The sequence below is a fragment of the Papilio machaon genome, chromosome 22, assembly GCF_912999745.1.
Source record: "Papilio machaon chromosome 22, ilPapMach1.1, whole genome shotgun sequence".
NCBI classification, from domain to species: Eukaryota; Metazoa; Arthropoda; class Insecta; order Lepidoptera; family Papilionidae; genus Papilio; species Papilio machaon.
The window spans coordinates 3,345,145-3,360,056 of NC_060007.1; the positions used below are offsets into that span (position 1 = coordinate 3,345,145).

The 14,912-nt window shown below is 32.9% G+C and overlaps 1 protein-coding gene across 1 annotated transcript; it reads right to left on the reverse strand.

The window, feature by feature from the left end:
• Positions 1–4,609: 4,609 nt before the first annotated feature.
• LOC106711113 (probable cytochrome P450 301a1, mitochondrial) lies at positions 4,610–13,652 on the reverse strand. The gene is made up of 8 exons (XM_014503343.2): positions 13,044–13,652; positions 7,879–8,072; positions 6,637–6,838; positions 6,351–6,513; positions 5,979–6,148; positions 5,596–5,674; positions 5,244–5,441; positions 4,610–4,818 (listed from the first exon to the last, which is right to left on the reverse strand). The coding sequence occupies exons 1-8, from the start codon at positions 13,517–13,519 to the stop codon at positions 4,705–4,707; spliced, it is 1,596 nt and encodes a 531-aa protein (XP_014358829.2). The 5' UTR covers positions 13,520–13,652; the 3' UTR covers positions 4,610–4,704.
• Between the last annotated feature and the right edge of the window lie 1,260 nt (positions 13,653–14,912).

Consider the following 14,912-nt stretch of genomic DNA (forward strand, 5'->3'; position numbering starts at 1 on the left):
CATGAATGTGGTAAAATTATAATCAAACAGACACAACCATCGTCAATATGTAAACGTAGAAAGTGTTTCTCACATTAGTAGAAGTTCATAGTTTGTCTTGTCAAGAATTTTCACACTTCGTAATAATAAAAGTGTGAAAAATGCTTTATACGTATACTAATAGGAAAGTATGAATGAATTGTTTGTTATGAACTATGATAAAACTGTTGACAAACAGCCCGAAAATAAAGTCAATTTATTGCAATGCGTTTGCAATAACACGATACTCACGAGCAAAGTGGTTATATGTTCGTTGATTTGGTTGTTTTTTTAACATGTAAATTTTTTCAACGGAATATTCATAAGAAATACATAGCTATAAAATAATAATATTAATGTAGAATGGAAAGCCAATGTAAGAGAATATTCCTCATCTAATATTAAATTTCTAGCGAGATTGAATTCCGACTTAACTGGTTTCAATTTCCCATCGGAAAGCGCGGTTTCCTTTTAACCTCTTTTTATAAAGACATGTTTCTGTAAAGGAAAAAGTTATACCAAGCCATAGGTTTAGTTTCTATTATCACTAAAATAGCTATATACGATAAATAATCATTTAATTTAATCATTACTTGAGACAGAAATGTAGGTAAAAACAAAATGGGACTCATAAATGGGACAACTTCGTAATGGGACTGAATATAGTGTAGTTGTATCAAGTGTTGAGTTAAGCACTTACGCAAAATATAAATGAAGTTAATATCTTCCTTCATGTGCACAAAAACGTGTAAAACTTTAACTCAACCTTAACGTTTATGGTGAAAAGATGACGCAATCTACCATAAAAGCAGTTGTTAAATATTCGCACTTCGCATGTGTGAAAATTGTCTAAATCTGTCCGTCAGGTTTTTTACCTTTTGGAATTTCCAAGTCACTCCCTAGCTATAACCCGGATATAGCTTTACCTTTATTTTATTCTATTATATAAATATCTGTGTTCTATGCCATCGTATACCAGCAATTTTCCCACGATATAAATCTACAACTAATTCCTACAAACGCGGCTGAAATATCTGTTTATGACAGTGTGAAAAGATTTGAACAGATTGACCTATAACTCCTACATTTAGAACTCAAAATAAGTCCTTGACGTGGTTTTGAAGGTGAAGGTTAAGGCTCACATAGCACATATTTCTCAAAGATAACCAGCTTGTACCTATTTAATTTCCTCCAAAATAGGAACCATAGCAATAGAATTTTCCGCCGAAAATTCACAAATTAAGTAATGGTAGATAATTCAAGTGGTTTTATTTGATCGATAACGTTTCATATTATTTTTATAAAAAGATGTGTAGGTTATCATAATCACGACTTCAGCGGTAATGATGACTGCCAACACGAAAGGATTTTAGTCATTACCATTCACTTTATTTGAAAATTATTTAAAAACGTGATCTTGTAACCTTGTGAATGTATCATTGTCGGTACCTAAATATTTATAAACGGTTTTTAAATTAAAAAACATTCAAATAATATTATTCTGCATGTTCAGATAACATTAATGTTACCATGTAATAATAATTTAACTGTTAATATCAAAATAATGTATAAAATAGTTTGTTTTAAATTTTAAAACAATTGTGTTATCGCAATTAGCAGACCTATTAAAATTCGCTTAAATTTTCAAGAACAATCTACTCTAATTAAATATTAAATTCATTGCAATTAAATTTTTTTTTTCGTTATTGATAATAGAAACTTATTTATAAAACGTGGTAATTTTCCTTGGTTTGATTCCAAACTTGGCTCCATACTTTACCCACTCACGTAACGGCGTGGCGGTCTAAGTTTCTGGATGGATATGATTTTAACATATAAAATTTATGTAATAATTGATTTATTTATATATTTATAATAACCTCATTAAAATGCATTTTTCAAATAAAATAGAACTAAGAGTTCCATTTCGGAGTTTAAAAAGAAAAAGTAATTAGTAGCCTATGTGTTCTTCCAGACTATGCTCTACATCTCTGCCATATTTCTTGGAAATCCGTTGAGCCATTTTGGAGATAGATTGACTTTCAAAAACATCCATCCATCCATCTAAACATTCGCATTTATAACATTTGTAAGATGTAAGATAGACATAAATGGAAGATCACTATTAGGCATATATCGTTACAGGAGAAAGGGAAAAAAGATATGAGTGAAACAAAAGGATTACTTTAGAACGTAAAACGACAAATTTTTCAATGTTAACTTTATATTGTGACTCTCCTTTTTATAAACATTAAGTTTATTATTTTTAATTTTTAGTGCGAACTGTTTATTTTGCCAGATGTGAGATGTACGATTTTTATATTAAACTAGCTTTTTCCCGCGACTCCGTCCGCGCGGAAAAAAAAAAAAAAAAAGAAAACGGGGTAAAAATTATCCTATGTCCTATTACTGGTTCTAAGCTACCTGCCCACCAATTTTCAGTCAAATCGATTCAGCCGTTCTTGAGTTATAAATGGTGTAACTAACACGACTTTCTTTTATATATATAGATTAGAAAGTATTAAAAGGTAAATAACACAATTTTGTTATAAAACTTGAAAAATATTTTATTTACAATTTTTATAATAACACAAAAAACTATAAGACATAAAAATACATTAAGTAAGTAAGGATAAACAACGTTTAGACATCACACAAGCAAATCCCTGTTCTCTCCTTAGCTAAAACACTCAAGTCTATATTTTAAAACAATATGATAACCAAATAATTATTAAGACACGTTCTTTTATTTAAAACGTCAATTTAAATATTTTATTATCGCAGGCGCTTTTGAATAATATAGCTGACAATAGTCTAAGATCCCGCTGCAGGATTGGTGTGCTCATCGACTTTTTGTTTAAAACCAAATTTTTATGTCTATTTATAGTTAAGAGAATATATATTTACTAGGGTGCCTATCAAAATTTGGCCGCCATTATTTTTTTAAAAATTATTTTTAATTGATTTTTGGTAAAAAATTTCGTTTATTTATTTTTTAAATAAAATAACGTCTACATAACGGTAATTAATATCAAGATTCTAAAAAATCACGGTTGCCGTTGCGCACCTGGCCGCACCTCTTTGCAGCCAGGTGTAAACAGGTATGATTTCGATAAATTTATACGTTTATAACCTATTTTTATTAATTATATGTCAAATTAAAGCTAATTATTTTCTATTAATTATCATATAAAGTTGCTTAATTAAATCTGGCCGCAAATAAGGGTTACTGGCCCAACCAACATGGTTCCTGGGAGACTCAACTCCAACGCAAGTTAATAGTGTGCTATGTGAATCCACGAACAAAGCTTCCGATAACGACGATTCTGATATTTGTAGCGATGAAAGTGATAGCTCCGATTACAGTACAACTGAAAGCTCCGATGATTCAGATTTTTAAATAAGAGTTACGGAAATATAAGAATTATAAGATAAATTTATTAATTTTTTAATTTGCTTAAATGTTTAATTAATATGTAACAGAGAATTAAATACTTGAATAAAATCTAATAAAATTTTTGAATAATACTTTCGCAATAAAATTTTCTTTTACTTAAGTCACCTTGGTTTTATTTTTTTATTTTTTAAATTAATATTAAATATCGACGTTCTAATTAGCAAATTATCTAACTCCTTTTTAGAGAATCTTTTATTTGTACGAAAAAAACAATTACTTCAAAATTTATTATCATTTTAAAAAACCATTTAAAATTATTTATATCTAATAGAGATATAATATTTAAGTTTGAATCATTCAAATAATTTGTAATTGGATTATTGCTTCATCAAAATGTTAAAAAAATCACCCTCTAAAAAATTCAGAGTTAGACAAATTCCTAACTAGACCGTCGATATATCAAATCAATATTAATTTTTTGTTGCAATTTTTAAATTTGTCATTTTGAAAAAAATTACATATTTTTTGGAGTATTTATTATAAGTCGTCTCTATTACTCCCCGGTGGTTGAGAACACTAACGTTCGACGCATGCGCAATGGCTTAAAAGCGTCGCACAGCCGGCAATCGCTGTCCTCGTCTGACAAATGATGTTACGCGCTAACTCTCTTTCACTCTACCTTAAATATTTATTATCTTTAACAGCCAGTAACCCTTATTTGCGGCCAGATTTAATTAAGCAACTTTATATGATAATTAATAGAAAAAAAATAGCTTTAATTTGACATATAATTAATAAAAATAGGTTATAAACGTATAAATTTATCGAAATCGTACCTGTTTACACCTGGCTGCAAAGAGGTGCGGCCAGGTGCGCAACGGCAACCGTGATTTTTTAGAATCTTGATATTAATTACCTTTATGTAGACGTTATTTTATTTAAAAAATAAATAAACGAAATTTTTTACCAAAAATCAATTAAAAATAATTTTTAAAAAAATAATGGCGGCCAAATTTTGATAGGCACCCTAGTAAATATATATTCTCTTAACTATAAATAGACATAAAAATTTGGTTTTAAACAAAAAGTCGATGAGCACACCAATCCTGCAGCGGGATCTTAGACTAAAAGAAATAAAAAAGACAATATGAATATAGAAGTCAAATAGTTATGCAAAAATATAACATTTAGTTAGCCTCACTTCTAAAAAAATGTACATAAAATTAAATTTCTTATTAGAGAATTATGCGTAATAATTGAGTACATTCATTGAATCGTTCACTGATTCATCATTCATTTCGCGGCAGCATTCTCAGTCGCAGCGGTCCATCAGGCGCGTACATGAAGGTGACCGCGTACTCCAGGGGCTCGTGGTGGTATTCCAGTCGATAACGACGTAGCAACTGGAATAATCAATTATTTATTAAGTATATCTTGTATTTACTATCTATATATAGCCACGAAAATAGAGTGTGAAAGAATAAGGGCATACAATGAAATTGGGAAGACAAAATTTATTTGCCAGATTTGCTTAGATGACTAGTTTAACGATGGACGTTGTTTTCTGATTATTTAAAACATGAATTGTTCACCTAAAATTTTGTGAATCTTGTTCATTTTGAGCATTGTAAACTGTAAAAGTGAAAAGAGTAAAAAGTATGATAAACCATAGGCGAGAGGGATTAAAAATTAATAATCAGAAAAGAATTGATTCATAGGATATTTATCGATTAAACTAGCGCATGACTACAAAACCACTGATATTATTAGATGATGTGGAGGAGATGGTATACACTAATTTAGAAACCTTAGCCTTAGACAGTCATACCTTAGCCAGTAACACTTGTATCTCTAGATCCGCGAACCGTCTGCCCAAGCAGATCCTTGCTCCGAAACCATAGGGCAGCGAGGCGAAGGAGTGCAGCCTCTCATCGCTCTGCAGCCAGCGTTCAGGTCTGAACTCCTCAGGATTCGCCACGAACTGCTCCATGTTACCCGTCACTATCGTTGGGAACACCACTTGAACCTGACAACAAACATAACTGTTAAATAACAGAGCCGAATCGATGGTATTAAATTCTTAGCTAAGTTTATTTGAAGTAAATAAGAGGGGTAATTGTTTTTATAGATACAAGTTACTGTATTAACGAAATAGTTGAGCTTGAAGATTATAAACTTACGCCCTTAGGGATATGGTATCCGCAAATCACATCATCTTCCTGTAATGTTCTTCCATTGCCAATCACTGTCGAATACATCCTGCAATAAATTATGAACTTTCTGTGACATGTTATCATTATTGTCGACTTTCAGAAATAAAGATTGTGGTCAAAGATATTAATGACATACTTTTTAACCGACAAAACAAATGTCTCAATTTGTCTGTGTTTTTTTATTTTTGTTACCTCAGAACTTGACTTCTGGTTTATCGATTTTGAAAATTCTTTTTTATTCCAAAGCAAATTCTGACCGTGTAGTCCGATTTAATTATCATTCATTATTAAATCAAGATCTGCCAAATATTTTTCAAATTTAATATTATCAAGCTGTAAAGTATACTAACCTAAAAACTTCTCTTACAAAAGCCTTTGTGTAATGCAGTTTATCAAGATCAGAATAAGTCAAGGGCTGGCTTGGATCGGGTAATACTCTTCTTATTTCCTCCGCCATTTTCTCTTGCTGTTTCACTCTTGTCGCTGCTTGGTAAAGAATGGAACACACTGCCATTGAAATCTGTAAATTAAAAATTCGTTATGTTTATTTATTTTGTAAGAGAATATCGATCGTTTTTATTATGCTAAGTCTAAACGACTGAACGGATTTTGACGAGTGAGGTCTCTTTCTGTCTTCTGTGTCTTCTTCCCCGGAGTGTCACAGGGGCTACAGTCAGTTACGTTTGTATAGAATAGGAATTATATATAATAGTAGTTCTAACCGTGTCAATTCCAACAAGAATAAGGTCCAACGCCATTATGGTTGCAATCTTTGGATCACCCTCGCTACGTAAGACGCGTTCAAGCAATGAAAGTTCATTCTCCGACGTCACTTTCTTTGTCTTAAGTCGTTCTAACGCCTCGTTTATGTACCGGCTACATAGACTGAAATAAGAAATGTACAAATATAAGTAAAGTTATTTTCGAAGATTAAGCAATAATTGATTTATTTTTATTTCACAAATAATTGTAAAACCGATATCTAAATTAATAATAAGACAAGCGTACTCTATGAAGAAATTCATATTGTTGACGTATTTTGTCCAGAGAGGCGTCGGAAAGTATCGCCAGTAAGGCGCCTTAAGTTCCAGCACGGCAACGTTTCTCAACGCAAACTTTGCCGCATCAATAATCCTCTGCGGTTCAGAGTCTTTGGTAAGCTTCGGCGATAGACACCCCAGTCTGACATCTAAAGCAACCCGGCCAATGCCTGAAAATAAAAATAACATACTAATTAGATGTTTTAAATAATTACTAGACCATGTAAGATCCCTAACCTCTCTTTCTGATTATTTTCTTGAAGACTTTCACATCGTTATTCTATTTTGTAGAGGTCTAGTTTAGTAAGACATCACAATCCACATCTAGACATGTAATTGACATAAACATAATCTTCCAAGAAATATAGTACTAAGAGAAGTTGAGATAGAACACCTAGTTACAGCAAATTGGCCTTTTTAATTCAAGAGATTTCGAGAACAGAAAAAAAGATTGAAGTAAATTACTGCCGACTAAAAATAATATTTTATTTACATATAAAATGTAATTTTGGGAAGCGTTTATTAATAAAGCAAATATATTCCAAATTTTTGTTGAACTAAGACCAAGCCTGTCGCGAGTAAACAATAAAACAGTTTCAACTCAAAATAACACATCGTTATTCCATCACAAAGTTTACTATGCTGCAACATTTAGAATGTAATTTTCAACACTGGCCGTTTAAAAAGATTACCATGTTACACAATGATCACAGATTACACAGACACTGGATGTTGCGAAGTTGTTTAGTAAATACTTTGTCTATTATATTCTTAGAGATGATAACTCTTGTCTTGTAATCGACTGGAATTTATATTTCCTAAGTCAAACTAAAAGTTAATTAATTTTAAACTTAGGGATACTATTTGATCGAAATCTGGAGGAAAATATTGTATATAATAGTGCTTAATAACAATTCACTTCGGTGTTATAACATAATACAAAAATAATATCGGGTCTTATGTTTTCGTACCCCCATATTTGTTGTCACTATTAAGACAGTTCTTTAAAAGCGATCGATCGACCTACCGATCAATCGGTCCGATGGGAATATTTTAATGATTCTATGGACCAATTGATCGGTAGGCTGAAGGACCAACGAGGAACACCCTTAATCACATAGCATTAGCTAGCAGCTTGAAAGGAATAGTTAATTTAAAATTCTATTATACTGCTCTACATCTCAAGATATACGAGTAAAACAATACATACACTCAAGAGACCACCGATGTATGTCATTATCGAACTCATGCGGTAGATCTCCGTTAGCATCCCTCGCATCCTCCATGTATTTGATGAAGTCTTCTGTAACCAGTTCAATAGGAGCCACGTACTTCTTCACCGTCTGCGGTTGCAGTATCGGACGCTGCACTTTCGAACGAAACCTTCTCCACTGTTCTCCATGTCTGTAATAGAAAGAGATAGGTGTTATTTTCATACGTACGACCTATTTAGGATTTGATTTCATTAGATTAGTGCCAACTTAACTCGTTATTGCATTGAAGGTCAAGATAGATAAAACAATAGATTCCCTACGGAATTATGCCACTAAGAAATATACCATATATATTATATTTTAAATCGATTATTTAAAGAGGACAATTAAAACGTACTTGTATTTTTTTTTTACATTAACAGAAAATCGTGTTGGCTCGTTTGTCCATACGCGGACCCCTTAAAGTCCGTATATAGCAGCCCTTATATACTATAAATAAAAATTCGTAACACGAAGACAGTCGCGAGAGCGTTGCTTTAAAGAAATCGTTTCCAGAATAAGAAATATACGAACACGCGTTGTTATTGGCTACTCTCATAGCGTGAAACTATGCGCACAGGCAGATAGAAATGTATGCTATATCACGATATGTTATTTTTACAAATCAATGTAATAATCATATTTTATACTGGCTACACGCTCAAACGTCGTATATTTTCATCTTTTTTTCATCCCACAATTTGTGCAATTACCTAAGAAAAACAACGTTTTTTGACAATATATCTTACTAATATTAAAAATGAGAAAGTTTAGATGGATGGATGGGTGTTTGTTTGAAGGTATCTCCAGAACGACTTAACGGATCTTGATGAAATGTGGTACAGATGTAGAACATAGTCTGGATGAGATATAGGTTACTTATTGTTATTTTATAATTTCGCGCGGACGGAATCGCGGGCGACAGCTAGTAATAAATGTAAATAACACAATTATTTAATTATTGTCCACATGTTAACTTCTAATTCATCATAAGTATCTTAACAATTCAATAAATTGTTTATCGGTAATAATTATAAAAGTATTACAAAATCGTTTAATAGCCATTAAAAAGTCATAAATATATTTTATTACTATTTGAACAAATGCTATTAAAATTGGTCAACATCGTAATATGTTTTATAATATTAACCTTAAAGCATAAAATTTAAGTACAAATCATTTTAGTAGGTACCAAAAACTTTATTTACTCAATTCATTGATCTACCTACGCTGTGTCTAACTGTACAGAACTGCCCATAAATATAATATGTTGTATGACGTAATATTTTAAAAGAATTCATGAATTAAAAAATAAATAAGTGCCTATGTAAAATCAATTTCATATAAATTAATCGAACACATTTCAGTCGATATGTAAATTCGATACGAATTATTTCAACTGTAACATTTTAGAAGGCATGTATAATTTAGTAAAAAATAATTTATATACACAAACATTGGATATTTGTCACACATTACACCGTGCAAACTGGAGTTACGTATCACAAATATGTGTTTGGACAAACATTCGAGATGTTTGCCATGCTCCTTTACTTCTGACGTGTCAGTTTACTCATAAAGGCTTCTTGTGTTCAAGGTTATTAACTTAAACAGTGGTCAAGTGACTACTTATGTATCCGGTTAATTTATTTAAATAAACGATGGGCATTCCATTTAGCAATATTTCCTAACCTCTATCGCATTGTAACGTGATCTATAAAAGTTTTTGTGTTGTTTTGTCATTGTTTTTGGATCTTTTGTAATATGTAGGCAAGCAGCAACAGCCAAATAAGGGATAGACACCGTTAATCTTGCTATTGAAATTTAAACAGAACAAAAAGCTCTCAATGTGCTTTCAACTTCTTTGGACTTATGTGAAAGAAAAAAGAAACAATCTCTTCATTTGAACATATCTATGTTTCAGAAAAATAATTTAATGATCACAGTAGAGAATATGCAACAGAAATAACGGACCAAAACAACGTTTCTTGTAAAAGAACTGATCGTAATTCAAGTTTTACTAAAGGAAAGACTCGGGAACAAAGAAAGTTCTTAAGGTCATATAGACATTGACCGAGTAATGTTGAACTTTACGTAAATGCTGATAATACTGACATTGATATGTGCTGCCAAAAATGGAAATAAGGAATTCTAAAAGGTCAGGGTAAAAGCTTCAGCGGTCCTGCATAAGTATGTTTTAAGAAAGACTTTAACACCACCTTTATAATTAAATTATGGTACCAAAATCTTATATTTTAATCTTATAATAAATCTTCAATCTGTCATTTTACGAACGAGCAAACTTTGACCGCTTCCAATCATTTTTACCATCGATAAATAAAACAACTTTCGACATTTTCGTGCCATTTATAATGACAACTAGACATTCTAAGTATATAGTATCCTACAGTATTCTTGTACTGTGAGCAATACGATGACGCTATAATATTCTCACTTTTATATGGTTAATCAAATGAACCTTCAAGAATCAAAAAATCTACCAAAAAGTCTAGAGACCTGATCTCTTAAATACAAAGAGGGTTCAATTGAATATTTTTTTTAAATACAGTCGAATTGATAACCTCCTTCTTTTGAAGTCGGCTAAAAAGTTCATCCTCAAACTAATCCCATCAGCACAATAATCACGAAGTACCGTTGCTTTCGCTTCGCCCTGGTTCTCAAGTAGGCCATGTATCATGGCTGCCCGCTATAATGCTATCGAACACAATAACTTCATTGTAATATATATTGCGCAGTTTCCATTGATGATCTCAATACTAAACAATCTTCTAAATTGCCGTTTAATTGCTCAATGAATATTAACCAAAATGGTAGATATTTTAGCAGTGATTTCTTGATTTCGTACTGTAATTGTGACCAGTAATTGAACTCAAATGGTTCGTGTTGTTTGAGCTGTATAATTGTTATCTTACTAGCTTAATAATAATTTAATGCACTGAGTTAAGCAGGTTGTTATTTGAATCGATGACCTACTTTTAAAACCAGTGCCTTATTTGTACGTACTGGTGGCCAGTGTCTTTTTGTCATATTAACTTTTGACAATTACTGTTTAGAACTAAAAATAACTAAGGAGTTTTTATTTTAAATGATAAGTATTTTAAATTCCGAACACGAAGTATAATTTGCAGCCACCTAGATAAAACCGCTACTCTCACCGACTTGTTGGGACGAATCAAAAACCAGTATTCGAAACCAGTTTTTAAAACTTTTCGCGATATTCCATTAAAATAAACCTTCGTGTTTATATATGACTAAAAAAACTATAAAAACCCCTCAATTGAAGATGACTGGCAAAATTACGAGGTTATGTCATTTATCAAACGTCGGTGATAAATGCAGTGCCAACAACTTTTGTGTAAGTTTTCTATTGAGTACCATTGCCACAAATTTTAGCATGCTTAGCGTTGTGGGTGTGAATTCCTTCAATGTTTGAATGACACTAGTTTCCTATAGTATTTTTTCAAAGACAAGGACACAATATAACTTGGATTCAAGTGAAGAGAATATAATTCAGAAGGTTGATACATCCTGATAATAATGGTGATTATGTGATGTTTAATTATGTACCAAACATAAAGAGGTTAACAACCTGGTCACAAGACAACGCTTGTTTTTTTCGTCGCCTAGCAGTTGGCCGCCGTAATACTCGTATATAACCACCCGGTGTAAATCGACCACTGATCCACTTATTATCCCTAATTTGCAGCTCTTAAATGTTTTCTATAGTCTACAGTTTATATTATAATTATTGTGTGACTTAGTACGGTTTATAACATGCCTATGTTTTATACATTCTAGACATAGTGTATGGTGCAGAATAAACAAGAAGGATTGCATCACAAGTTACAATCTGAGCAGACCTCGGATAAAATTAGCGTTACACAGGATAAAATAATGAAAACAGTACGGACAGATAACACAATAAGCGAGAAAAAATAACACTTGTAAACAGTTAGGCCACAAATCTTTAAAAAAAAAACTCAAAACTCTGCTACAGTAGTTTAAAAAAGCTTAAAGATTTGAACAAGGTTTTTTTTAGTTATACACGTGTTTCAGCAGTGTAAAACCACGGTAATAATGCAACGATATGAATATGCCAAACATCTGAATTATAACGGTCGTTCAACTAATCCTTGGATTAAATAACCGACAACATCGGTCGGCGTGTCAACACACGCTATAGTGCCTTAAGGTAACATGTAATAGGATCTCGACACTGTATGAATTTAGTTTCACCTGTCCCGATGTTGTATAATCAAATTTTGCAAATTAAATTTGATCCACTTCCCGGTAACTGATTGAACTAAAATTTTGTATGCATGTGTTAATCGCGTGACAATGCAATATTATGATGATATAGTAATGATCTGATGATGAAGCTGCAAGGTGGACAAAGGAACTTCTAATCGAAACGACACAACTTCCTCAAGCTTTAGTTCTTTTATAATCAAGAACATAATAATAGCCAATTTATTAAAAAGGTTTTATTATTTTTTTATTAAATTTATGGCTTTTATTGTTGAGGATGTCAACTATGAGTGTTCGATCAACTTTTTTTTAATGGTTGAAGAATTTAAAATAGTGTGTGTTCAAACCTGTTCTACTTTCTAGTTTTTACTTAATTGGGCCATTAGCCTCGACGGCCTCAAGATGGGTCACCTTAAAATGTCATATACAAAAAGAAATAACACCCGTAAATAAAAGCGTCTAACTAATAAGATTAGATTCGTGTTTAAATAAAATTTAATATTTACCTTTATCGTTTTCGCGATGAAAAAGTATAACGTCAATCAATCGTTCGATTCGAGATAAAAAAAAATTAAGTGAAAGTCAGCAAATGGGTTTCTCTTTATAACGGCTGTAATAATGATAATATTGTGCCAGTAACAGCACTAAAATGTATAAAAAAAAGTAAATGTTATTTAGAGTTTTTCCCATTGATTTACCATAGCAGAAACAAAAGTTAATAAACCTCAATGACAGTATATTTAAGTGAAGGGGCAGCAAAGGAATTCATTTCCTGTTCACGTTTTCCAACAACTCTCGGACATACACTTTTTTACTTTCAAAGCTGTATATTTTTAAAGGCGCTATTACTTACACTCCAACTACACCAGGTAATTCTCCGAAGAAATCTTTACGAACTTCAGACTTGTACTTGACGAGGCAAGGCATAGCCGGTCGGAATGGAGTTGGTCCTTCGCGCCGGTACATCCTCTCGATCTCATCAGCATCATACACGAACAGAAGATCCGGTCTTCCGATCAAACCACCCAATCTTACAATCCTGCCGTACTGCTCCAGAAACATTTTTGTCACTTTCGCAAATTCTGATATGTCAAACTGCCCGATAATAGGAACCATTCGCCACGTATTACCCAAAATTGGTATTGGCTTGGGTCCGGGGACTTCGGAGTAGGGTTTGGCGTTTGCGAAGATTTCATCATTGAGAGCCGCGGTTGGGGCTACTTGGGAACGTTGACGTTTCGAAAAGGGACAACCGGTGGTGGCGTAGCGGCTGTTCGGATTTAAATAGGGACGCGCGTACGCGGTAAAAGAGTGCAGCGAACGACCCATAGCGGTTAAGGTCGCGCTATCGACTGATCGTTTGCCGACCGAGTGCGCCCGTACGAATGAGCTACGCACGCAACTACGCGCTTGCTAAGGACTGATTTCTTGAATACCGTTGCCCGCCGCCGCCGCCCGTCAGCCGCACCGTATCATATAGCTGTCGCAGAAGGTGGAACTAATTAAGCAACGCTCAACGCTCTCTTTTTCTTAGTATCATTTTAAACACACACATATGCACACGAACACGTTTGCATTCTTGAATAGTAAACAGTAAAGCCGTTTTAATACAACTTAGGATACCTGCATAATATTATGTTGCACTTTATACTATGCATTTTTTTTCTTTGAAAACCCTAATTTGTATCTATTTGCAAATACAGCTGTTCGTGATGAATAGTTTTATGCATAGATTTTCTGGAATAAAACCTTGCGCCGGGCTTTGGGCGGTGCGAGTCTGTGGAGGTATTTTTAGGGGCGCCAGAATGATTTGCCACCCAGACGCCCAATGTTTATAATAATTTTAATTACAATTTTTATATATATTTACAATAAACCTCACCTACAGAATGCTCACATCTTTTATGCCAACTTATCATGTTTACCTTTTAACCGTGGAATTTCATAATTTTAATCTCCACCCAGATGTGATAGTTTTTCGTGAACTAGTGAACTAGCATTACTCTGAGCTAAACTCCGGGCGGGATTGAAAGTTCTGGCCTGGAATAGTAAAAACGTTTTTGATCGTAGTTATTAAATAAGTCTTCTGGTCTATTTTTTTCTTTCTGGAGATGTGGAAGATTTCTTGCTTCTTTCAGAGAATTATTTTGAAATAAGAAAATCTTTACAAGCATTTTTAATATTATTTTGTAGGTATGTTTTTCCAAATATCTTGGCGAGTCAAGGTTATCTGCGCGCTGCGCAGTGTCCTCCCCAGATCCCTTTACCCGCTACACTTAAATTGTGTTCTGATTGGTTCTGATAAGTTACTGGTACTGGTACGATGTTCCGAGCCCCCAAGATGTATAAAATGCCGGTTGAGGTATAGTGGTTTCTATACCTATTCGAATTTTATTTTGTTCTAAAAACAGCTCGCTACCATATTGCTGAAAACCTACATAACTAATTTATTTGAAATGACATTGACAGTGTTAATTTGAGTTGTCAAAGTGTTTTATGATAATTACTGTGTAAATTTTAAGTTCGTGATTATTTGATGTGTTAATAGAAGTCGTAATATGTGTTTATCGTCGGGGAGAACGTATTGACGTATTGACGATTGGGGCACCCTCATTACAGGGTTATCGTTAACCTAAAATATAATCAATGTAATCTCGTGATTACATTGATTTTATTTTTGGTCAGGCTTTACCTACGTTTGCTTGTATGACAAAACTGGTAA